The sequence below is a fragment of the Dasypus novemcinctus genome, chromosome 17 (assembly GCF_030445035.2).
Source record: "Dasypus novemcinctus isolate mDasNov1 chromosome 17, mDasNov1.1.hap2, whole genome shotgun sequence".
In the NCBI taxonomy this organism is placed as follows: domain Eukaryota; kingdom Metazoa; phylum Chordata; class Mammalia; order Cingulata; family Dasypodidae; genus Dasypus; species Dasypus novemcinctus.
Genome location: NC_080689.1, coordinates 19,968,668 through 19,993,357, shown reverse-complemented (window position 1 = coordinate 19,993,357; position 24,690 = coordinate 19,968,668). Strand labels below are relative to the sequence as shown.

Here is a 24,690-nt window from a genome sequence, read left to right as displayed (position 1 = left end):
CTGTCTCTATTCCTCTGTGTTCTCTTGTGTGTTTATTTCCCAGTCCCCATCTCAAAACTCCAACTCTCTTCCGTTCCCAGTGCCTCCTCAAGAAGATGAGCTGATGCAACAAGTTGACAAATGAGCGGACACAACAAGCAGAGACAATGAGTGGAGATAACAAGCAGAACAATGAGCAGACACAAAGAGTAAACAGATGAGAGAGCCATGGGGGGGGGGAGATTTAGAGACACTGCTCTGCAAGTATTAATAGGAGCTTATCATTCTAAGTTATGCCACCTAAGTTCATGCTCAACCTAATATTTTTAAAAAGAGCTATAATAATTTAACATCTGAGAAAATACTATTAACTGCTTGAAATGAAAGTCAGTGATACCACTTTAACTGTCTAAAAAATAAAGGTTGGTTGCTTTAAAAAAACAAATTTCAATATTTGACCAGCTGTATGTATAGCTTATTTTATTTAGCAAACAATTTCCCACTATGCAATATTTCTCATACCCCTGAAAAGTAGCAAATAAAATTTTCATAACATCATCCAACAAGAATTAGAGCATTGTTTCCATTAAAAACACATGTCCTTTTCATTCTTATCATTACACATTTTAAATAATCTTCTTCCAAAGGTCATCGGGACCTCTTTATATGACAGCAGTCTGCTCCTTTAAACATGAAGGAGTTTTCAGACAGCTCCTTTTTCTACAGATAAATCAAAGGTGGCTCAGAGCCCATTTGTGGGGGCATAATTGGCTATGCTAAAGCCAAACTGGACTATGTTCACACAGGTCAGTCCATCCTTACAAAGTTATGAACAAAGAAATATGATAAAAAGCAGAACTATATCCCCTTCTTAATGATTTCTATTTAAAAGAGCATTCATTGTTCAAATCCATATCAACTGGCATGGGTCTAATATTCCGAATTTAACCCATAAAGTGGTCCCAGAAGAGGAACAGCAATCCAAATCCCTATCCTTGTTCTGTAGAATTTCTAAAATCTTTCTTATATCTATTTTTCCCTAAAGCTTACTATTACCCTAAAGAGATCTTCCAACACAGCTAAATAAACACAAGTTCAGTGCTCACTTTGGCAGCACATATACTAAAATTGGAACCATACAAAGAAGATTAGCATGACTCCTGCACAAGGATGACATGCAAATTCATGAAGCGTTCCCTATTTTATAAACAAACAAACGAACAAACACGAGCGCAGCCTACACTTGCCCATCTTCATGCCTTTGCTCATGCCATCACACCACCTAAACCCACTATATTTCAAGGCCTGACGCAATTGCTCCCCTAGTGATCAAAACCATCTCTGACTGCTCTGTCACAAATATTTTCTTCTTTCTAAGCAATTAAGTGATTTACTTACTTGTGCTGTCAATTTGCAGCTTAAACTTCCTGGCATTACTAGTTATATTTTCATAAATTTATCTGATCTCAGTTAAATTATAAATTTCATGAAGGCAAGACTTACATTTTATACTTTTATTTCTTCTACAAGAAAAAAATAGTATACTATGCAAATACTAAACAAAAGAGAGCAAGGGTAGTTACACTAATATCAGACAAATAGACTAAGTCAAAAACTGTTATGAGGGACAAAGGGAATCATTATATATTGATAAAGGAGTCAATGCAACCAGAAAAACATAACAATTATAAGTATATATGCACCTAATGGCAGAGGCCCTAAACATATGAAGCAATTTGACAGATTTGAAGGGAGAACTCAATGGTTCTACACTAACAGAGATTTCAATACACCATTTTCAATAATGGATAAATCATCAAGACAGAAGATCATTAAGGAAATAGGAGACTCAAACAATACTACAAACCAATTAGACCTAACACATATATACAACACTTCCTCCAACAACAGAATACACATTCTTCTCTGGGGCACATGAATCATTCTCCAAAATACATCATATGTGTGATCACAAAACAAGTCTCAATAAATTATATAATCCTGAAATCATACTATCTATCTGTTTGAACCACAATGGAGTGAAGCTAGAGATTGATAATAGAGGGAGACAGGAAAATACAGAAATAAGTGGAAATTAAATAATACTCTTAAACAACAAATGAGTCAAAGAAGAAATCACAAGGGAAATTAGGAAATATCTTGAGGCAAATGAAAACAAAAACACAACAGACCAAAACTTATGGAATATAGCAAAGGCACTCTCAGAGGGAAATTTGTGGCTCTAAACATATTTTTTTAAAATTAAGATTTCAAATCAAATACCTAACTGCAAAATGTAGAAAAAGAATAGAGAATAAAAAACAATAGAGAACCAACAAAACCAAGAGTTGGTTCTTTGAAAAGATCATTGAAATCGGCAAAAGTTTGGCTAGGCTGGCAGAGAAAAAAAAGAGCAGACACAAATTACTAAAATAAGAAATGAAAAGGGTTATAAGATGAAAGTATGAACAATGGTACGCTAATAATTAGATGACCTTGATGAAACAGACAAATTTCTAGAAACATGTAAACTATGTACACTGACTCAAGAAGAAACTGAAGAAATCACCGGACATTGTAAATCCTCACAGGGCCTACATGATGGAATAGAGGAGAGTATGGGCCATGATGTGAACCAATGTATATGAGGTGCAGAGGTGCCCAAAGATGTACTTACCAAATCCAATGGATGTGTCATGATGATTGGAACGAGTGTTGTTGGGGGGGGGGGGGAGAAGGGGGGTGGGGGGGTGGGGTTGAATGGGACCTCACATATATATTTTTAATGTAATATTATTACAAAGTCAATAAAAAATAAAAAAATTAAAAAAAAAAAAAAAAGAAGAAACTGAAGATCTCAAAAGACCAGTAACAAGTCAAGGGATTGACTCAGTCATCAAAAACCTCCCAACAAAGAAAAGCCCAGGACCATATAGGTCACTAGTAAATTTTTATCAAACAATCCCAGAAAAATTAACACCAATCCAGCTCAAATTCTTCTAAAATTTGAAGAGGAAAGAACACTTCCTAATTAATTCTAAGAATCCAATATCATCTAATACCAAAGCCAGAAAAACACAACTACAGACCAACATAATATCCCTTATGAAAATACATGCAAAAAAATCCTCTGAGCAAAGTACTAGCACACTGACGCCAACAGCATTTTAAAAGGATTATACACCATGATCTAGTGGAATTTATCCCAGGTTTGCAAGGGTGGTTCAACATAAGAAAATCAATCACTGTAATATGCCTCATTAACAGAATGAAAGGGAAAAAAGCACATGATTATCTTAAGTGATGCAGAAAAAGGCATTTGACAAAATCCAGCACCCTTTCTTGAAAAAACACTTAGAAAACTAGAAATAGAAGGAAACTTCCTCAACATGATAAAGCATATATGAAAAACTCATACCTAACATTCTCAGTGGTGAAAGACTGAAATTTTTCCCTATAAGTTCAAGAACAAAACAAGAATGTCCACTATCACAAGAAGTATAATGTTCAGTAACTTGGCAAGAAATTAAGCAAGAAATAAAAAAGCATCCAAATTGGAAAGGAAAAAAGTAAAACTTTCCCTCTTTGCATATGACATGATCTCATACGTAGAAAATCCAGAAAAATCCAGAAAAATAGCAACAAAGCTATTAGAGCTAATAAACAAATTCAGCAAAGTGGCAGTGTACAGATCAACATGCAAAAATTAGTAGTGTTTCTATATATTAGTAATAAACAAAAGAAGATATCAAGAAAATAATCCACTCACACGGCAAAAAAAGAATCAAATATCTATGAACAAATTTTGAAAAGGATTTAAAAGACTTACATCCCTGTTTGTGTCCAGTATAGTAGTTCTTCAGAAAGTAAAGTAGGGAATCACAATATGACCTGGCAATCCAACTTCCCAGTACATATTCAAAAGAAATGAAAGGTGAAACTCAAACAGATATTTTCACATCTATAATTCATACAGCATTATTCACAACTGTCCAAAGACTGAAGCAACCCAAATGTCCATCAACCAGTGACTGTATAAATAAAGTGTGTTATATACATACAGTGGAATATTATTCAGCCATAAAAAGTAATGAAGTTCTGGTACATGTGACAACATGAATAAACCTTGTAGCCATCATGTGAAGTGAAATAAGCCATGCACAAAAGAACAAATACTATTTCACATATATGAAATAATTATAATAATCAAATTCATACACTCAGAAACTAGAATACAGATTACATGGGGCTGGGGTGGGGGTAGGGAAATAATGAGTTAATGCTTAACTGATACAGAATTTCTGTTAGGGGTAATGGAAAATTTTGGTAACAGATGGTGGTGATGGTAGCACATCATCATGAATGTATAATAAACACCACTGAATTATATATTTGTGATTACAGGGAGAAATCTTAAGATGTGTATATGTTACTAGAATAAAATTTTTAAAAATATATAGGAGGGTACAAAAAAACAGTGACTCCTAATATAGACTACAGACTATATTTAATAATATAACTATAATGACATTGTTTCATCAATTTTAACAAAGATACCACACTAACGCAAAGTGAATGAAATAAAAGGGAAAACAGCATGTGATGGGAGTATATAGGAACTCTGTATTTTCTGCATGAATTTTCTGTAAACCTACAATTTCTCTAATAAATTTTCAAATGTATGTGAAATCAGTACCACTATTCTTCAAAATAACTTACTTAGATAAAATAATACTAGAATGATCTTGCTATTGCTCAAAATGGTTTTTAGATTTCATTTTTATTTGTGTACAGATATGTACAGAAGATTAAAAGTAATCAAAATACAAGTTATAAAGTATAACCACCTGTGAATCTCAGACTGGGTTGTTATTTTTTTTTTCTTTTTTTAAGGAGGTACCAGAGATTGAATCCAGGACATCATACATGCAAAGCAGGTGCTCAGCCACTGAGCTACATCCACTCTCATCAGACTGGCTTTTTAACTTATCATATCTATAAAATGCACCCATATAGTTCCTTAATGTTATAATTCATTTATTTTCATTTTGCTGTTGTATAATATTTCAAAATTGAGATATAAAGTAATACTATTTATTTATCCATTCACTCGTCAATAAACATTCAGGCCATTCTACTTTCTTGCCACGGCAAACAGTGCAATTGTTAAGCATTCTTATTCATGTCTAACTGATGCAGATGAACGAGTGTCTTAGGTAAATGTCTAGATTTGAATTTCTGGGACACCTGTTATTCAAAACTTATTGGTGTTCTATAAGGTCTCTCTAATGTGGCTAAGCATTGATTGCTTTTTTATGTAATTTGGCTTTTTAATTTCAAATTATTCTAAAAGTTTTCTTTCCACCCCCAAATCATAAAAGTTGAATAACTACCAGAAATTGTTTGGCTACCTTTGAGATTGCATCTTTTATTTCTTTAAGCATTCCGTATGTAGCTATTCTGTATTATTAATCAGAAAACTCCAATTTCTGTAATCCTTTAGTCTGCTCTTTGTTGTTTATATTGAATCATCATGGCTTGCCTTCTCTTCTGCTTGTGGAGCTTTTGGCTCAATTTTAATTTGGGATGACAGAAAGTTTTCTTCTTGAGGCAACTGGTTTCTGCTGCCACAGCCAGGCAGCACCATGAATTTAGGATCACTTCTCATGGGTTTGAGGGTCTTGGCAATGCTATGAAAACCACCCCTTTCAACTGCTTGCTGCCAGCTCCACCTCCCTGTCTCTCATTTCTGACCCTGGCCCTAACTTCTAATTCCTCTTTGTGTGTCCATACATTTGTGTGTGTTTGTTGGGTGAAAAGAATCTCTAGATACTCCCTTTATCACTCATGAGACTACCAAAGTTGTAACAAGTATGTCCTTTCCAGGGTTTAGTTGTCTGCAGCAGATGAGTCTCTTGGAGCACCTTGTTCCCAGAAGCATTAGTCTCTGATCTCTGGTCCATTATGCCCCCTTCTTTTCTTGATTTAATCTATGTCTTTTAGGTTTGTTTCATAACTCCTTACCATTTCTTTGTTACTAAAGACAAGAGCACAGCACCTCCCAAAAGAAAGATGCTGGTCAAAAGCAGAGTTCTTGGAACATATCTGACATAGTAAGCACAGGAGGTATATATAAGGCAAGACAAAAGTCAAAACCCAGTAAGAAATACAGGCAAATTGACAGAAGCTTAAAGGTGACTAGCATATGTCCACCTGTTATATCCCCAAATAAAACTGCTTACCTAGACATGAAGCAATGATGGTTTATAGATTTGTGCCAGAGGGCTTTTACTTTTAACTTTTTATTTTCAGACTTCAGAAAAGTTGTAAGAATAGTTTAATGGTTGAGAATTCCTGAATACGCATCAGCCAAACTGCCCAAATGTTAACATTTTGCTGTGCAACTAATAACTTAATCTCCAGACCCAATTTAGATTCTTTGAAAACGGGATTTACAGATTTAAAACAACTAGATTATACTAATTAGCTTTATATTTTTTAAGATTTACTTTATTTATTTCTCTCCACCCCCCCACAAGGTGTCTGCTCTCTGTGTCCATTCACTGTGTGTTCTTCTTTGTCTGCTTGTAGTCTTGTCATCGGCACCAGGAATCTGTGTCTCTTTTTGTTGCATCTTGCTGCGTCAGCTCTCCGTGTGTGCACTGCCACTCCTGGGCAGACTGCACTTTACTTTGCGTGGGGCAGCTCTCCCTGCAGGGCGCACTCCTTGCACGCGGGGCTCCCCTACACAGGGGACACCAGTGTGGCCTGGCACTCCTTGTGCGCCATCAGCACTGCGCGTGGGCCATCTCATCGCATGGGCCAGGAGGCCCTGGGTTTGAACCCTGGACCTCCCATGTGGTAGGCATATGCTCTATCCGTTGAGCCAAATCTGCTTCCCTGTCCCATGATTCTTTATGCTAGAAAGAAAGTGGACTTGCTATCGAAATCTAGCTGCCCTACATGTAACACAGTGAGATTTAGCCATAGAATGAAAGCAAGAAAATCACCCAATGTTATTCCCAACTCCCAAGCAAAACATCATCTCTAGAATCTGCTTTTGGTCATTCCCCAGTGTCATCAGTTGATTGTGTTTTCTTTTTATTTAGCTTTTGTAATTTTTTATTGTATTTTGCCCATAGTTTATAATTTTGAACTGCAGAAGGGTGGTTCCAATCAGAGCTTCTTGGCCATAACAGAAACAGAAGTCCTCCAAATAAATTTTAGAATCCGCTTGTGAATTTCTGGAAACAAATAAACAGAGCCTATTGGGATTCTGATTATATTGAGGGGAAATGCTAATTCAACAATACTGAGACTTTCAATCCATGATAAATCTCTCTGTTAACTTAGGTCTTTGTTAATTTTTCTCAGTAGTTTTTTTTGTTGTTGTTGTTTGTCACTTTTGGTGTACAGGTCTTGTGCTTTGGATAATTTATTACTAAATATTTGATTTAAGCATGCTATTTTAAGTGGTTTTAAAATTTCCAATTATCCATTACTAGTATATATAATTACTAGTAATTATATAGTAATATATATAATATATATATTACTAGTATATAATATATATTGACCTTGTATTTTCCTTAAGGTTTATTTTATTTATTCCCACCCCCCCCCCTTGCCCCACTGTTTGCGCCCACTGTCTGCTCATTGTGTGCTCTGTGTGTCTCACCTTCTGTTTTTAAGAGGCATAGGAACCAAACCCAGTACCTCCCATGTGGTAGGGAGGCACCCAATTGCTTGAGCCACCTCTGTTTCCTGCTTGTTGTGTCTCTCATTGTGTTTCCTCATTGTGATTCCTCTTTATATCTTGTTGCATCAGCTCACCATGCCAGCCATCGCATCAGCTTGCTGTCTTGTCTTCTTTAGGAGGCACCAGGAATCAAACCTGGGACCTCCCATGTGGTAGGCAGGCACCCAAATGCTTATGCCACATCTGCGTCCCCTGACCTTGTATTCTAAACCTTGTTTATTAGTTCTAGTAGTTTTCTTGGTAGATTCTTTAGTGTTTTCTATGTATACAATCATATCATCAATGCATAAATATAGTTTTACTTCTTCCTTTTCAATCTGCATAATTTTATGTCTTCTTTTTGTCTTAGTGCACTAGCTGGATTTCTAGTTCAAAGGAGAACAAATATGGAGAAAGAAAATATCCTTGCTTTGTTCCCGATCTTAGGAGGTAAAGATAGTTTCTCATCAATAATGATTTTAGCTGTAGATTTTTTCATGTCCTCTTTACCTGGTTGAGGAAATTAAGTACCTTTCTTTTCCTAGCTTTCTAAGAATTCTATAATGAAAGAGGGTTAAATTTTGTCAGAGGCTTTTCCTGTTTCCTTTGAGATGATCATTTGGTCTAACTATTTACTAAATAAGGTGAATTTGCATTGATTGTTTTATAAACAATAAATCAACTTTGTTGTCCTGGAATAAACCCTATTTGATCATGACTTATTATCCTTTTTTTTTCATCTATTTCATATGCTTTGCCCAGTTTTGTAAAAGTTGCGTATAATGGGAGACAAGTCTAATACCAGTTACTTCACCATGACTGGAAGTGAAACTCACAAACTTACGCCATGATTAACAGATACAGAAATCTACCCATTAACAAGGGAGGCCACGGCGAGAAAGGAGCCTTGTAAGATCCCACAAATCCTAATGCCCATTCTTTCATTGTCACTCCTACCAGAAGATACATACAAGTTACTCAGTTCAACTGCATTCCACAAATATTAAGACCCTATTATGTAACAGATAACCAACAGACGGACATAAGAAACAAAATATACCTATCCCCTACTCGTTTAAATATCACCAAGATATAACCCAGAGAGACCTACAAGGTCTATTATCAATGAATGTCTATTAAAATAAAATTGTGGGAAACGGATGTGGCTCAAGCAGTTAGGCTCCGGTTTACCATATAGGAGGTCCAGAATTCAATGCCCAGGTCTCCTGGTGAAGGCAAGCTGGCCTGTGTGGTTAAATTATCATGCCCATACAACATAAAAATTGCTCTTTAAAATAATGTGGGGGGAAGCAGACTTGGCCCAGTGGTTAGGGCATCTGTCTACCACATGGGAGGTCCGCAGTTCAAACCCCGGGCCTCCTTGACCCGTGTGGAGCTGGCCCATGAGCAGTGCTGATGCGTGCAAGGAGTGCCAAGCCACGCAGGGGTGTCCCCGCATAGGGGAGCCCCACGCACAAGGAGTGCGCCCCATAAGGAGAGTCACCCAGCACAAAAGAAATTTCAGCCTGCCCAGGAATGGCGCCACACACACAGAGAGCTGACGCAGCAAGATGACATAACAAAAAAGAGACACAGATTCCTGTGCCGCTGACTACAACAGAAGCAGACAAAGAACCTGCAGCGAATGGACACAGAGAACAGACAACTGGGGGTTAGGGGGGAGAGAAATAAATAAAATAAATCTTTAAAAAAAACAACAACAATGTGGGTTATTTTTGTTGTGACTTGTTAGGTTTTCTTGAAACATGTAGATATACTAGTGCACTACATAATGACAAAAGGAGTAGCTATACACAATGATAACCTTTCAAAAGCAGTATTCCTCTTATGACAGGCCTATACATTGCTGAATTGAAAGATTCTCCCAACATATCTCACATATAATTCAACACGCTGCATCAACATGAAAAGAATGGCAAAAATTTCTCCAAAAAGAAAGATTTCACCATCATTTTAGTAAAAGTTAGGACACCTAATTAAAACAACAAATTCCAGGACCAGTAAGTGATTCATTTGTTTCAACTATCAAATACTTACTGATTGCTCACTAACCACAGTCCCTATCCCTCCAAGTCCTATCATCTTCTGGTAGGATATTAAGACTTCTGCACTTGTACTTGCTCTCTGATTCCCAGAGGAAGATACTGCATAGCCTCATAGTTCACCACCTCATCTAGTCCCAGGCTACCATGCTGTTGCCCAAGTAGGTACTTGGATGCCCAGCAAGAAAGAAAGTACCAATTCTTTCCTCACTGCTTTCTTCTCTTCCATACCTCCAGGCAATTCCAAACAGGTCTTATGCACTTTGGCTGAGTAAAAATAGGAATGATCTCCTACATCCAGTGACCAGATGGCCTAGCGCATCAATAAATGCTATGGGTGCACTGACCTCTGCCTACTCCAAAGTACTTTTATATACACTTTGCAGTTTGATCCTCAAAACAAGTCTTCACTGCTAGAGGAGAGTTATATCATCCCTTCCCCATTATACTAGTTATCCTTCCTGTCATCTATGGAACTAAGTGTAGTAGTGCAGCACCAAGGTGCAGGAAAGAAATAAATCTATTCCAGGTTCTATTATATTTCATTCACTCATTCTTCTCATTTACATACAGGCATACCTCTTTTTATTGCATGTCACCTTATTGTGCTTTGTAGATATTGTGTTTTTTACAAATTGAACAACAAACCTGTGGACCAAGTCTATCAGAGCCATTTTTCTAACAGCATGTGCTCACTTCATGTCTGTGTCACATTTTGGTAGGTTCTCACATTTCAAACTGTTTCATTATTATTATATTTGTTACAGTGATATGTGATCTTTGATGTTACTACTGTAATTGTTTAGGGCACCACAAACTGGACCCATGTAAGACAGTAAACTTATTCGATAAATGTATGTGTTCTGACTGCTCCACCAACCAGCTGTTCCCCCATTCTCTCCCTGTCCTCAGGCCTCCCTATTCCAAGACATAACAACACTGAATATAGGCAAAGTAATAATCTACAACGGCTTTTAGTGTTCCAGTGAAAGGAAAAGTCACATGTCTCTCAATTTAAAACAAAAGTTAGAGGGAGCAGATGTGGCTCAAGTGGTTGAACACCTGCTTCCCACATGGGAGGTCCCAGGTTCAGTTTCTGGTGCCTCCTAAAAACAAAAGAAAACAAACAACAAGCAAACAAACATAAAAACAAACTCAGGGAAGGCACTGAAACTTAGTGGTTGAGCACTGGCTTCCCACACATGAGGTCTTGGTTCAATCCCCATCCCTGGTACATAAAAAAAAAAAAGCTAGGAATGACTAAGCTTAGTAAGGAATGCATGTCAAAAGCCAAGACGAAAAAATGAAATGAAATTAATGAAATGAGTGGAGAGGGGACAGGGGAAGAGAGGAGAAGCAATGAGATGAGATGAAATACCAAGACAGGTCAAAAGCTAGGCCTCTTGAGATAGTTAGCCAAGATGGCACTGCAAAGGAAAAATTCTTGAAGGGAATGAAAAGTGCTACTCCAGTGAACACATGAATGACAAGAAAGCAAAACCTTATTATTGCTAATATGAAGAAAGATTTAGTGGTCTGGATAGAAGATCAAACAAGCCACGACATGCCCTTAAGCCAAAGCCTTATCCAGAGGAAGGCCCAAGTTCTCTTCAATTCTGTGAAGGATGAGAGAGGTGAGGAAGCTGCAGAAGAAAAACTGGGAACTAGTAGAGGTTAGTTCACGAGGTTTAAGGAAAGAAGTCATTTCCACAACATAAAAAGTGCAAGGTGGGGAAGTGGATTTGGCTCACCTGATAGAGCATCCACCTACCACATGGGAGGTCCAGGGTTCAAACCCAGGGCCTCCTGACCGGTGTGATAAGCTGGCCCACATGCAGTACTGATGCGTGCAAGGAGGGCTGTGCCTTACAGGGGTGTCCCCCGCGTAAGGGAGCCCCACGCACAAAGACTGCACTCTGCAAGGAGAGCTGCCTAGCATGAGAAAAGCACAGCCTGCCCAGGAGTGGTGCCACACACACGGAGAGCTGACACAGCAAGAAAACACAACGAAAAGAGACACAGATTTCTGGTGCTGCTGACAAGAATCCAAGCGGACACAGAAGAACACACAATGAATGGACACAGAGAACAGATGGCGGAGGGAGGAGGAAGGGGAAATTAAAAAAAATAAGTAAATCTTTAAAGTACAAGGTGAAGAAGCAAGTGTTGATGCAGAAGCTGCAGCAGGTTATCTAGAAGATCTAGATAAGATAATTGTTGAAGATGGCTACACTGAACAACAGAATTTCAATATAGACCATACAGTCTCCTATTAGAAGAAGATGTCGTCTAGGACTTTCCCAGCTAGAGAGGAAAAGTTAATCCCAGGCTTCAAAACTTCGAAGGTCAGGCTGGCTCTCTTAGGAGCTAATACAGATGGTGAATTTAAGTTGAATTTAATGCTCATTTACCATACCAAAACTTCTGGGCCCTTAGGAATCATGCTAAATCTACTCTGTGCTCTATAAATGGAATAACAAAGCCTAGAGGAGAGCACATCTGTTTACTGAATATTTTAAGCCCACTGTTAAGACCTACTGCTCAGAAAAAAGATTCCTTTTTTATAATATGACTGCTCATTGACAATGCAACTGTTCATCCACAAGCTCTGGTGGAAATGTATGAGAGTAATCTTCTCTTCATGCCTGCTAACATAATGTCCATTCTGTAGCCCATGGATCAAGGAGTCATTTTGAGTTGCAAGTTTTATTATTTAAGAAATACATTCATAAGGCTATAGCTGCCATAGATAGTGATTCCCCTGATGGATCTGGGCAAAGGAAATTGAAAACTATCTTAGAAAGGATTCACACTAGATGTCATTAAGAACATTAATAATTCATAGGAGGAAGTCAAAATATTAACATTAATAGAAGGTTGGAAGAAGCTGATTTCAACTTTCTTGGATGACTTTCAGCAGTTCAAGATTTCAGTAGAGGAAATAACTACAGATGTAGTAGAAAGAGCAAGACAACTAGAATTAGAAATGGAGCCTAAAGATAAGACTGAATTGCTGCAATCTCATTATAAAAGTTTAACAGATGAGGAGTTGTTTCTTATGGAGGAACAAGAAAAGTGGTTTCCTGAGATGGATTATATTCCTGGTGAAGATGCTGTGAGCACTGTTGAAATGAAAAAAAAAAAGGATTTACAATATTACATAAACTTAGTTACAAAGCAATGACAGAGATTGAGAGGATTGACTCCAATTGTGAAAAAAGTTCTACTGTGATAACTAATGTTATCAAGGGGAGTGGATGTCGCTCAGTGTTTGCCTACTTCCCATGTGCAAGGTCCTGGGTTCAATCCCTGGTCTTGGAAAAAAAAAAATTATCAAATAGCATCACGTACTACAGAGAAAATTTCTGTGAAAGGAAGAGTCAATCAACATGGCAAACTTTATTATTGCCTTATTTTAAGAAATTGCCACAGCTACCCCAACCTTCAGCAACACCACCCTGATCTGTCGGTAGCCATCAACAAAGAATCAAGACCCTCTACCAGCAAAAAGATTATGAATCATCAAAGGCTCAGAAGATGGTTAGCATTTTTAGCAATAAAGCATTTTTAATTATGGATGTACATTTTTTTTAGCTATAATGCTATTGAATACGTAATAGACTATAGTACAAACATAAATTTTATATGCACTGAGAAACCAAAAAATTCATCACTTGCTTTATTGTGATTTTTGCTTTAGTACAGTGCTCTGGAACCAAATCCACAATATCTCCAGGATACGCCTATACATTTCTTGAGCAAAACTATGAGTAAAGCATAGATGCACAATACCAGGCCATGTAGAAGACCCAGAAAAGAATAGAGTTCAAACACTAAAACTGGAAGTTTATGGTCTTCTGGAGAAGGTAAGACATATATGTAAATAATTATAATATAACCCAAAACATGATTCACACCAAAAGAGAGGTGAAAACAAAATTACAACAGTTCAGAAACGGGCTACCAACTAAAAGTGGTCCATCTTGCCTCAAATATTCTTTTGGAGCTACACAGGATATAAAGAAAATTTCTTTCTCCATTGAAACCAGGGGCCAGTACTAAATTATATTATCTTCTTCAGTATTATGTACAAAAAGGGGATAAGACTGATATGAAGGGAAACAGACTTGGCCCAGTGGTTAGGGCGTCCATCTACCACATGGGAGGTCCGCGGTTCAAAGCCCGGGCCTCCTTGACCCATGGGGAGCTGGCCCATGCGCAGTGCTGATGCACGCAAGGAGTGCCCTGCCACGCAGGGGTGTCCCCGTGTAGGGGAGCCCCATGCACAAGGAGTGCGCCCATAAGGAGAGCCGCCCAGCATGAAAGAAAGTGCAGCCTGCCCAGGAATGGCGCCACCCACACTTCCCGTGCCGCTGACGACAACAGAAGCGGACAAAAGAAACAAGATGCAGCAAATAGACACAGAGAACAGACAACCGGGGGAGGGAGGGGGGAATTAAATAAATAAATAAATCTTAAAAAAATAAAAGACTGATATGAAAAGAAGATAGGTTAACAAGGGATGATTTGGCTTTTCTTGAATATTTTGTGTGCTTCACTTGGGATTTTAAGAGAGGGAGAAATACAGAGGTCCAAAGTACACAATGGGCTCCTAAAAGCCTTCCGCACTCATAAGTTTCTTGCTCATACTTCTTAACAATTAAAGATTTACTTGGGATCAAGAAGCTCTTTGCTTTAGAAGAATTAGAACTGGCACTGTGAATCACACTAATCAAACAGCTTTCTCCCAAAAGAAATCAGTTTTCAGGCCACTTCTGATTTTAAAAAAAGCTAGAGGAGGATAGAGAGCAGAAAATTTATATAGCATAAAGACCTAGGGAGAGGGAAGCAGACTCGGCCCAATGGATAGGGGTCTGCCTACCACATGGGAGGTCCGCAGTTCAAACCCCAAGCCTCCTTGACCTGGGTGGACCTGGCCAATGCACAGTGCTGATGCGCACAAGGAGTGCCGTGCCACGCAGGAGTGTCCCCCGCATAAGGGAGCCCCACGCAAGGAGTGCGCACAATATGGAGAGCCGCCCAGTGCGAAAAAGTGCAGCCTGCCCAAGAATGGTGCCGCACACACGGAGAGCTGACACAATAAGATGATGCAACAAAAAGAAACACAGATTCCCGGTGCCACTGATAAGGACAGAAGCAGTCACAGAAGAACACACAGTGAACGGACACAGAGAACAGACAACTGGGGGGGGGGGGGGAGGGGAGAGAAATAAATAAAAAATAAATCTTTAAAATAAAAAAAAAGACCTACAGAGAAAGTTTGAAACTTAAAATTTATGACCTTGTTGCAAACTAGAAGTGATATATTAATTAGAATTAGCAGTGTTATTCACTTCAGAAGTACCACACAGTATAGAGGAATAAGAATAGTTTGAAGAAAGGAAAAAGTTTAAAGAAAGGAGACTATAAGGGGATTGTGAGAAGATGGTGCTGGATTAAGCAGATAATGCTCAGATCTCTCATAAAAACAACAGAGGAAGTGGCAAATCTGCCCAAGGGATCTGCTTTAGGGGTCATCAGACCAGGACAGTGCTTCATAACTCCCAGGAGAGTTAGGGACAAAGAGACAAAGAAGCCTACACAACAAACTGTGTTGTTGTTGTTCTCGCTGCTGGGAAGGGCTTCTCTCCCCCACCCAAAAAATTTAGCAGGAATAAGACACCTGGCTCATTTCAGCAGACTGAAAGGGAAGTGGACATCTTCTTCCCTTCAGCTGTTACAAGGGAAAAAGGAGAGGGAGTAGGGGGGCTTTTCTTCAGTGAATTCGGCCAGCGGAGCCCACTTTGAATCTTGGCTCTGGCCAGAGGAAAACCAAGGAAAATCAAGAAAGATACACCTCCACAGAAAGGGGCACCAACAAGTGCCATCTGCTGGCCAGTCTGGAAATTACATGGACAAAAACTGCTTTTAGAGCTCTCTTTACCCCAGCCCTGGAGAAAGTCTGTGCCCCATTAGTGAGTCCCTGGTACAATTTTGATAATTTAATCTGGGCAGTTTTAAAGACTTAGGATAAGTTGAGCCAAATATCAAAGAAGAGTGGTGAAAAAATAATAACAATAGGCAAGAGAGAGAGATTGGCCATCAGAGTAAATTCACCAACATATCAGATGCCTAGACATCAGCAAAAAATCATGAGCTATACTAGGAAACAGGAAGAGATGGCCTAGTCAAAGGGACAAACCAAATATCCTGAAGAGATTCAGGATTTAAGGCAATTAATCAATGATAATCACACAAATCTCCTAAATCAATTTAAAGAATTGAAGGAAAATATGACTGAAGAGATAAAGGATATTAAGAAGACACTGTGTGAGCACAATTTGAAAGTCTGCAAAGAAAACTAACTGACCTTATGGGAGTGAAAGACATGATAGATGAGATTAAAAATACATTAGGGGCACATAAAGGCAGATTTGAAATGCTTGAAGACAGAATTTGTGATTTTGAAGACAGAACATCTGAACTGGAAAAGAGGAGAAAAGAAAAAGGAGAGAATTGAAAAAATGGAACAGGGCCTCAGGGAATTGAATGACGATGAGAAACGCAAAAATATACACATTTTCAGTGTACCAGAAGATGAAGACAATTGAACAGGGGCAGAAATAATACTTGAGGAAATAATGACTGAAAATTTCCCTACCCTTATGAAAGACATAAATATCAATATACAAGAAGGGCAATGCACCCCAAACAAACACAAATAGACCTATCCCAAGACACCTACTATTCAGAATGACAAAAATCAAGAATAGAAAGAAGATTTTGAAAGCAGCAAGAGAAAAGCAAAGAATTACATACAAGGGAAACGCTATAAGATTAAGTGCCAACCTCTCATCAGAAACCATGGAGGTGAGAAGAAAGTGGTATGATGTATTTAAGGTATTGAGAAAGAGAAAAACTGCCAACCAAGAATTCTGTATCTGGCAAAGCTGTAATCCAAAAATGAAGGGGAGTTCAAAGTATTCACAGACAAACAAAAACTGATAGACTATGTTACCAAAAGACTAGCATTACAAGAGATACTAAAGGAAGTTCTGCAGCCTGAAAGGGAAAAACAAGGGCAAGAGACTTACAAAGAGTTTAGAAATGAAGATTATTAAAAAGGGTAATAAAAAGATAAACAATAGTATGATATGACAACAGAAAGCCAAAGGTCAGAATGGAAGAAGTAAGTAATGCCTTTACAGTTATAACATTGAATGTTAATGGCCTGAACTCCCAAATCAAAAGACACAGACTGAGAGAATGGATTAAAAAATATGAGCTATCTATATGTTGTCTACAAGAGACACATGTCAAACATAAGGACACAACCAGGTTAAAAGTGAAAGGCTGGAAAAAGATATTCCACACAAGCAGTAACAAAAAAATAGCTGCAGTAGTGATACTAATATAGGACAAAATAGATTTTAAATGCAAAACTGCTACAAGGGATGAAGAAGGTCATTATATATTAATAAAAGGGGCAGTTCAACAAGAAGAAATAACTATTCTAAATATTTATGCACCTAACCTCAGTGCCCCAAGATACATGAGGCACACACTGGCAAAGCTGAAGGAAGAAATAGATATCTCTACTATAATAGTTGGAGACTTCAATACACCACTCTCAGTATTGGATAGAACATCTGGACAGAGGCTAAATAAAGAAACGGAGAGCTTGAATAATATGATAAATGAACTAGATCTAACAAACATCTACAGAGGATTGTAACCCAAAACAGCAGGAAATACATTCTTTTCAAGTGCTCATGGATCCTTCTCCAAGATAGGCCATAAGTTGAATCACAAGACAAGTCTCAATAAATTTTAAAAGATTGAAATTATACAAAACACTTTCTCTGATAATAACAGAATAAAGCTGGAAATTAATAATGGGCAGAAAAAGGGAAAATAGAGATTAAACAACATATCCAAACGGTGGGTTAAAAAAAGGAAAGAAAAATCATCCAAACTACATGAAATGGTAAAAAAATTATATGTTTGAATGTAAATACAGTATTTTTGTATCTTTTCAGGATAATTGCAGATAATCTATGTGCCACCATAAACTGCTTATGAGACCAATCCCAAAAAGATTTTCCTACTGGTCATCCTCCCCATAAGAGACCAGCAGGAAAATTTCCTATCATATTCTACATCCATTTACTTCATTTATCACAAAACCCAAGCTTCCTGGGTTATCCTTTATCATCCAGATACTTGTCCCCATCCTGCTCTGTACTCCTATGAGTACACGGGGACTCAAGCTCACAGCCATTCCAGATCTTCTATATCCTTCCCTGTGCCCTCACTTTACTCATATCTGTGTTGAAATAGTACCTTTCCACAAGATCTTCCCTGACCATCTTGTCTAAAACAACTGCACTGATCCCATTCTTATCCCCTTACCCTGTTTTCTATTTATCCTTAGCACCTCTATTAAATATCTATTTCTCTCTTTATCCACCAAATATTTCCCCCACTAGGATTTAAACTGATATAAATTCTAGGAGAGAAAAGACTGTTTACTGCTTTATCTCCAGTGACCAGCACAATGTCTGGTATTCAATATGTATTAAATACATACGAGCTCAATGAATAAGTGGGGAACTACCTAATTAGTACTTTTAAATACACTTTCTTAAAAAGTTTTCTTTTTGAGGTTCCAGGGTTGGGGATTGAACCTGGGACCTCAATGTGGAAAGCCAGCACTCAACTACTGAGCCACATTGGCTTCCCTGAGTTGGTTTTTTTGTTTCTTTGCCTGTTGTTTGTATTTTTGTTTTTAGGAGGCACTGGGACCAAATCCAGGACATCCCATATGGGAAGCAGGTGCTCAACTGCTTGAGCCACATCCACTCCCCAAAAACAAATTTTAACACATTAGTTTATCAAATTTCTTATGCTATACATAATGGATAAATAAGGAAATTCCCACAGAGTTATCTAAAATATACATGATATAATAATAAATTATATCCAAAGATTTCTAAGAATACTGAAATGGGAAAATAAAACAGCCATCAGGAGGACTCAAATGACTAACAATGAACCAGTTTCAAGAGGGCATACGGAACATGGTAATTTGCAAGATTTATATTCCAATACAAAACTAGCTTTCTTTTTCACCTGACAAAAGTAATCTTTGCCATATCTATAAAATAAACAAGGGAAGAAAACAACAGAATTCTAACATGATTACTAACTACAATAATAAAATGCCTTTGAAAATGATAGACACTATGCAACTTGTGTTCATTAAAGAAAGTGTATATCTTTTTTTTTTTAAGATTTTTTTTTTTTTATTTTGCTCCCCTTCCCCCCTGTTTTCTGTTCTCTGTGTCCATTCACTGTGTGTTCTTCTGTGTCTGCACTCTTGTCATGTGGCACCAGGAAACTGTGTTGCTTTTTTTGTTGCTTCATCTTGCTGCGTCAGCTCTCTGTGTGTGTGGCACCACTCTGGGTAGGCTGTGCTTCTTTTGCATGGGGCAGCTTTCCTTGCGGGGCACACTCCTTGAGCATGGGGCACCCCTACATGGGGGTACTTTTGCATGGCACGGCACTCCTTGTGCGTGGCAGCACTGCTCATGGGCCAGCTCACCACATGGGTCAGGAGGCCCTGGAGATCAAACCCTGGACTCTCCATATGGTACACGGATGCTCTATCAGTTGAGCCACAGTCACTTCTGTATCTTCTTTTTATCCATAAAACTAAAAGGATACTGAATGACTTTATCCATAAAACTAAAAAGATACTGAATGACTTTATCCATAAAGCTAAAAAGATACTCTGTGACTTCTTCATGAAAACCCTTCTTTGATCTTGCATCCACAAGTGAACTCTCTTTCCTCTTCACTGCCATTCTTCTCCAACTCTGTCCATTATCTATCAACTGTATTTTCTTATAACCCTTGTGGTGATATGAAGTTGTACATACCCCCCAGAAAAGCATGTTCTTAAATGTAATCCATTCCTGTGAGTGTGAACCCATTGTAAGTAAGTCTTTCGATGAAGTTACTTCAGTAGGTGTGGCCCAACTCAATCAGGATGGGTCCTAACCCTATTACTAAAGTCCTTTATAACATGGAGTGAAAGTTCAGATAGAAAGAAAGCAACAGGAAGCAAGACGCTGAACATTCACGGAACCCAGGAGAGAAGGTAGAGACCAGAAGACATGGCCACATGCCTTACTATGCGACAGAGGAGCCAAGGATCACTGGCACCCAGCCCCCAAACACAACAGTCTTTGGGGAGTAACCACCACCTTGATGCCTTGATTTGCACTGTCTTTTAGCCTCAAAACTGTAAGGAAATAAATTCCCATTGTTTAACCTAACTCATTTCATAATATTGGCTTGAGCAGCCTAGGAAAATAAAATAACCCCCATTCCTTTCTTAAATCTCTGCAATGAGATAACTATCCAGATATTCCACTGACACTGTCCAAGAGATAAGCAATGCACTCCTACTTGTCAAATGCAACAATTAGGATCTGCAGGCTATAGAGTCTCTGAAGTAAAATTCAAGCTCTAGCTCTGTCACTTCATTTAATCATTCAACAAATATTTACTGAGCACCTACGATGCAGGATATACTGGACTAGGCCCTAAGATAAAATAATGAACAAGAAATATTTAGTCACTACCTTCAAATCCAAACAAGTACAAATAAAAATGGTCAAGTTTAAATAAGCAGCAAGATATATGTGGCTTAGAAACCACAAAGATGGGGTTTTTTCCCCCTGAATTTCCTTAGGTGGTAGTGTTTTCAATATGAGCAATCTGAGGCAAGAATATTCCAGAGGCAAAATAATTTACAAGTGGAAAAAAAGGAAATGGAAAAAATAAAAAGACATTACTCACTGATGTAAATGCCAGCAGCTCCTCTTCAGTTAACTTATGTACTGGGTTATTCTTTTGGAAGTTTGTGCTTTAAATTGAGAGAGAAAAAAAAAGTAAATTGATCCTAAAATCTAAGTTTATCTAACGAAAAGTAAGTTTTAAAAAGTAAAAATCTCTATTTTATATATTTGAAAGTATATATTTTAATATTATTGCATTATATACACTTTTAGATAAGACTTTGCTTAAAGTATAAAAACTAATACTAACAAATAATTGTGGTTGATATACTAAATGCCAACATAATTTATCTTTATAGAAAAAATAATCCAGTCTTTGCCATTCAACAAAGAAAACAGAAAGAATTATTTGGCACCAACTCTTGTTTACTAAACATGCCAAAAAAAATTAAAATATTACTATACCCCCTAGAGAGGTAAAAATTAAGTTTTCAAAGAGGTAGAATAGGAATTCTTAAATCCTGCTATCTGAGTCTAATTTGGTAGAACCATTTTGGAATATAATTTGGCACTCTTTTGTAAATGAACATGTACACATCCTCTACTCAGCAATTCCACTCCTATTTATAGTGCCTAAGTTAATTCTTAAATGTGTGTACCAGGAATCATATGCACAACTATCCACATTAATACTGTATGTAATACCAAAAACTTAGAAACAACTCAAATGTAAAAGGAGAATGAATAAAGTGTGACATAATTCACCCAATGGAATGCTGTACTGCAAAGTGCACTGCAGCTGCATACAAAATGAATGAATCATACAAAGTACTGTCAGAAAAAGCAAAGCACAGAAGACTGCATTAAATAAGAAATCACTTTTATAAAACTCAAAAACAGGCAAAATGAAGCGATTTATGTAGAGGTTTGATTCAAGGTATAAAAATATCTTTTATATATATACATATTTGAAAAGGCAAGAAAATGATAAACACAAAATCTAGGAGCACAGTTACTTTTTGAGGAGAAGCTAGAGGATGAGACAGGGAAGAAGCACATAGACTGGGCCAATGATATTTGTAATTTTCTAGCCTTAAATCACTTTATTATATTTTATACCTTACATATATACACACACATATAAAATCTTCTGTATGTAAATATTTCACAGGCTAAAAATTAAAAAGAAATACCACCCGTTAAATAGCACTACTTCCTTGTAATTTTCAATACTGTTTGAGAATTTTATAATGATCATGAAATATTTGTATAATTTTTAAAAACAAACCTATTTTTTCATTATTGGTAAGAAAGAGTAAATAAATGGGAGGCAAAGAACTAAAAAATAATTTTGTTTGAAATACAAACACACACAAATAGAAATACACTTATAAACATTTCGAGTTTGACTCCATACAGAATCATTATCAAGGTAGCAAGACAAGCTTGCAATTCTATGATTCTGATTCTGATGAGTGAACATGAGTATAAAAACTTTTCCAAGATAAAAGCCTCATTCAAAATTACTCATTGTTTATCTTTCATAATAAAACTCGTTACATAGAATATACAGAAAAAGTGAAATGCTACATGCTCAATAGTCACTGAGTCAGGTCATACCTTGAACTTGAATTCCATATATATGCCTGAGAATATATTTATTTGGCTTGATTTAATTTTCTGAGGAGTTGACAAGTATGAATTTGCCAAAATAACATTTCAAAATATAGTAAACAAAAGTAATCAGTATTTGGAGTAAGTAAAACCTGAATTCAAATCCTGCTTTGTCATTTAGCCATACAAACCCTCTTTTCCCATCTGGAAAATAGAGAAAAATAACATCTACTCCTAGTTAGAAGATTAATGAGGGATATTGTAAAAGCACATGATACAAAGCCTAGCACATATTACCCACAAGTCATTGCTATTCATATTATTAATATACTATGTATCAAGATGAATTGAACAAATAATTTTTCCATAGTAAATGTAAATTCTGTTACTAGAATCAAATATTGTGGTATAAAAATTGATTTGGATTTACAGAGTTCTTATCAGTATAATCCCTTTTAAAGAAATAAAAAACCACAAAAGTGAATTCAGCTTTTATATAAATGAAAACTTATTGCAAATATAAATTAGGTGAAATGATATTGAGTTAAAAGAACAACTTTTTTTTCAAATGCTCCCTTTACTAAACTGCCTTTACTAACTGAATTGTTTTAACATTGTAACTTTGTGAGATATTCTATTTTGCACATTACTAAATCTCAGGGACACCACAGACATGACAATGACAGACTATCAACTAGGAAGTTTGTGTTTTGCTCCTACAAACCTAAACCTTAAATACATCTTTCTTCATCAGGGGTTCTTAACTTTTTTGTTCCATGGACTCCTTTGCCAGTCAGATGAAAATCATGGGCCCCTTACTAAGTCCACACTAGTACTATGCATTATTAACAAATATATCACACCTGCACCAACATATCCCCACAAAAATAACATGTTGGTTTTTTTATTCAAATTCAAGCTCACAGACCCCTTGTTAAGAACCCGTTCTTGATACAGAGCAACAGGATTCCCATGATTACTGTCAGGTATGTCTTACAACATAAGGAAGAAAAAATAGCATTAATAGATTGAAGGGTCTGAATACTCACTGTGTCAACACACTATCCCTGAGCCAACAGTGACACAGGTTGTACTGAGTACCTTGGGAAAGACCTTTTGAAAGGGCAACATAGAAGAGAAGGGCAGAGAAGGAAAGGAGAAAGTGATAAAAGGAAAAGAAGGGAGGGGGGAAAAAAGTAGTGTTCTGAAGATCCCAGATCTTTCTCTTCCTTTTTTCTCTTCCCTTTCCCCTTCTCTTCTCCAGAAACACAGTCCAAAAGTAGTACCGAACAAGATAGGCATCAGTGCAGGGGTGAGGGTTTGCCTACAGTGACAGGCTGGAAACTTACAGGAGGCATGATCAAATAAATAAAGATACAGATGATACTGGGGTCTGAGATCTTCATTGTCAGAAAAGGGAAGTTACAAATAAGGGAAAGGAAGAAATAAAAAACAAAAACCCAAATGAACACTGTGGATATTTGGAATAGAATTGGACATAGCAAGAACTCATAGTTCTCAATAGAAAAACTGATATAAAAATATAGATGTAAATGTATATACATATATATACAAGTATATTTATGTTAATCACACATGTATCTATTTCTTAGCTCTGTCTGCTGAGAGGGCCTAGAAGCAATAATTCCCAACAGCAATGAATACACTGAGGACCCAAATCTTAGTGTCTAAACACCTTCCTCCACTCAAATCAACCAGGGATCAACAACAGCTAATTCTAGGGTTAGGACAGCCTGGAACATCTTGTAACAAGAAGTAAGGGCATGCTAACAGAATGAGGAGAACAGGTCTACAGGACACAGAAAATATCTTGAAGGGGCTCCCACTAATCAACTGTGGGGCAATCTGAGCACCAAAAATTTCTGATACAGATACAGGCTATTATATATTTTGTCATAACTTACAAAATTGTACAACAGAGTAAACTATAATGTAAATTATAATCCACACTTAGTGGCAATGCTCCAATACGTGTTCATCAAATATAACAAAAGTATCACACCAATGAAGGAAGTTGTAAATGTGGGAAAGTGTGGGAGGGGTAGGGAGTGGGGCTTGTGGGAATCCCCTGTATTTTTTATGTAACATTTATGTAAAGTGTTTTCTTTTAATTTTAAAAAAAGTATTAAAAAAAATTGTGATATGGGGGAGCAGGTGTAACTCAGTGGTTGAGTACATGCTTCCCATGCACAAGGTCCCAGGTTCAATCTCTGGTACCTCCTAAAAATAATAAATAAAAAAATACTGATATGAATAAATTATATCCTACTGAATGAAACAGAGATCCACAAATCCTTAATAAGATAAATAAATGAATGAATTTAAAGTTGGATGATGGATGGAATATTTACGTAATACAAAATACTAGTAACAAAGGGAAGAATAATGGTGGAGAAGCCTGGCAGACACTATTTTAAGTTTTCAAAGTTAACATCACCTTAGTACAACAAATTCAATTTATGCTCCACCT

The 24,690-nt window shown here is 37.1% G+C and overlaps 1 protein-coding gene and 1 non-coding gene across 2 annotated transcripts in view; one reads left to right on the top strand and one right to left on the bottom strand.

Annotated features, from left to right (window-relative positions):
• Positions 1-24,690, bottom strand: part of TTC27 (tetratricopeptide repeat domain 27) — a 217,687-nt gene that overhangs the window by 144,688 nt on the left and 48,309 nt on the right. The window contains exon 9 of the mRNA XM_004452847.5: positions 20,647-20,713. Coding sequence (XP_004452904.2) covers positions 20,647-20,713 — 67 coding nt within the window. The remainder of the gene's footprint in view (positions 1-20,646; positions 20,714-24,690) is intronic.
• On the top strand, positions 1,078-1,184 carry LOC111762833 (U6 spliceosomal RNA). Its single transcript, XR_002795846.1, has one exon. It is a non-coding gene; the product is annotated as a U6 spliceosomal RNA (small nuclear RNA).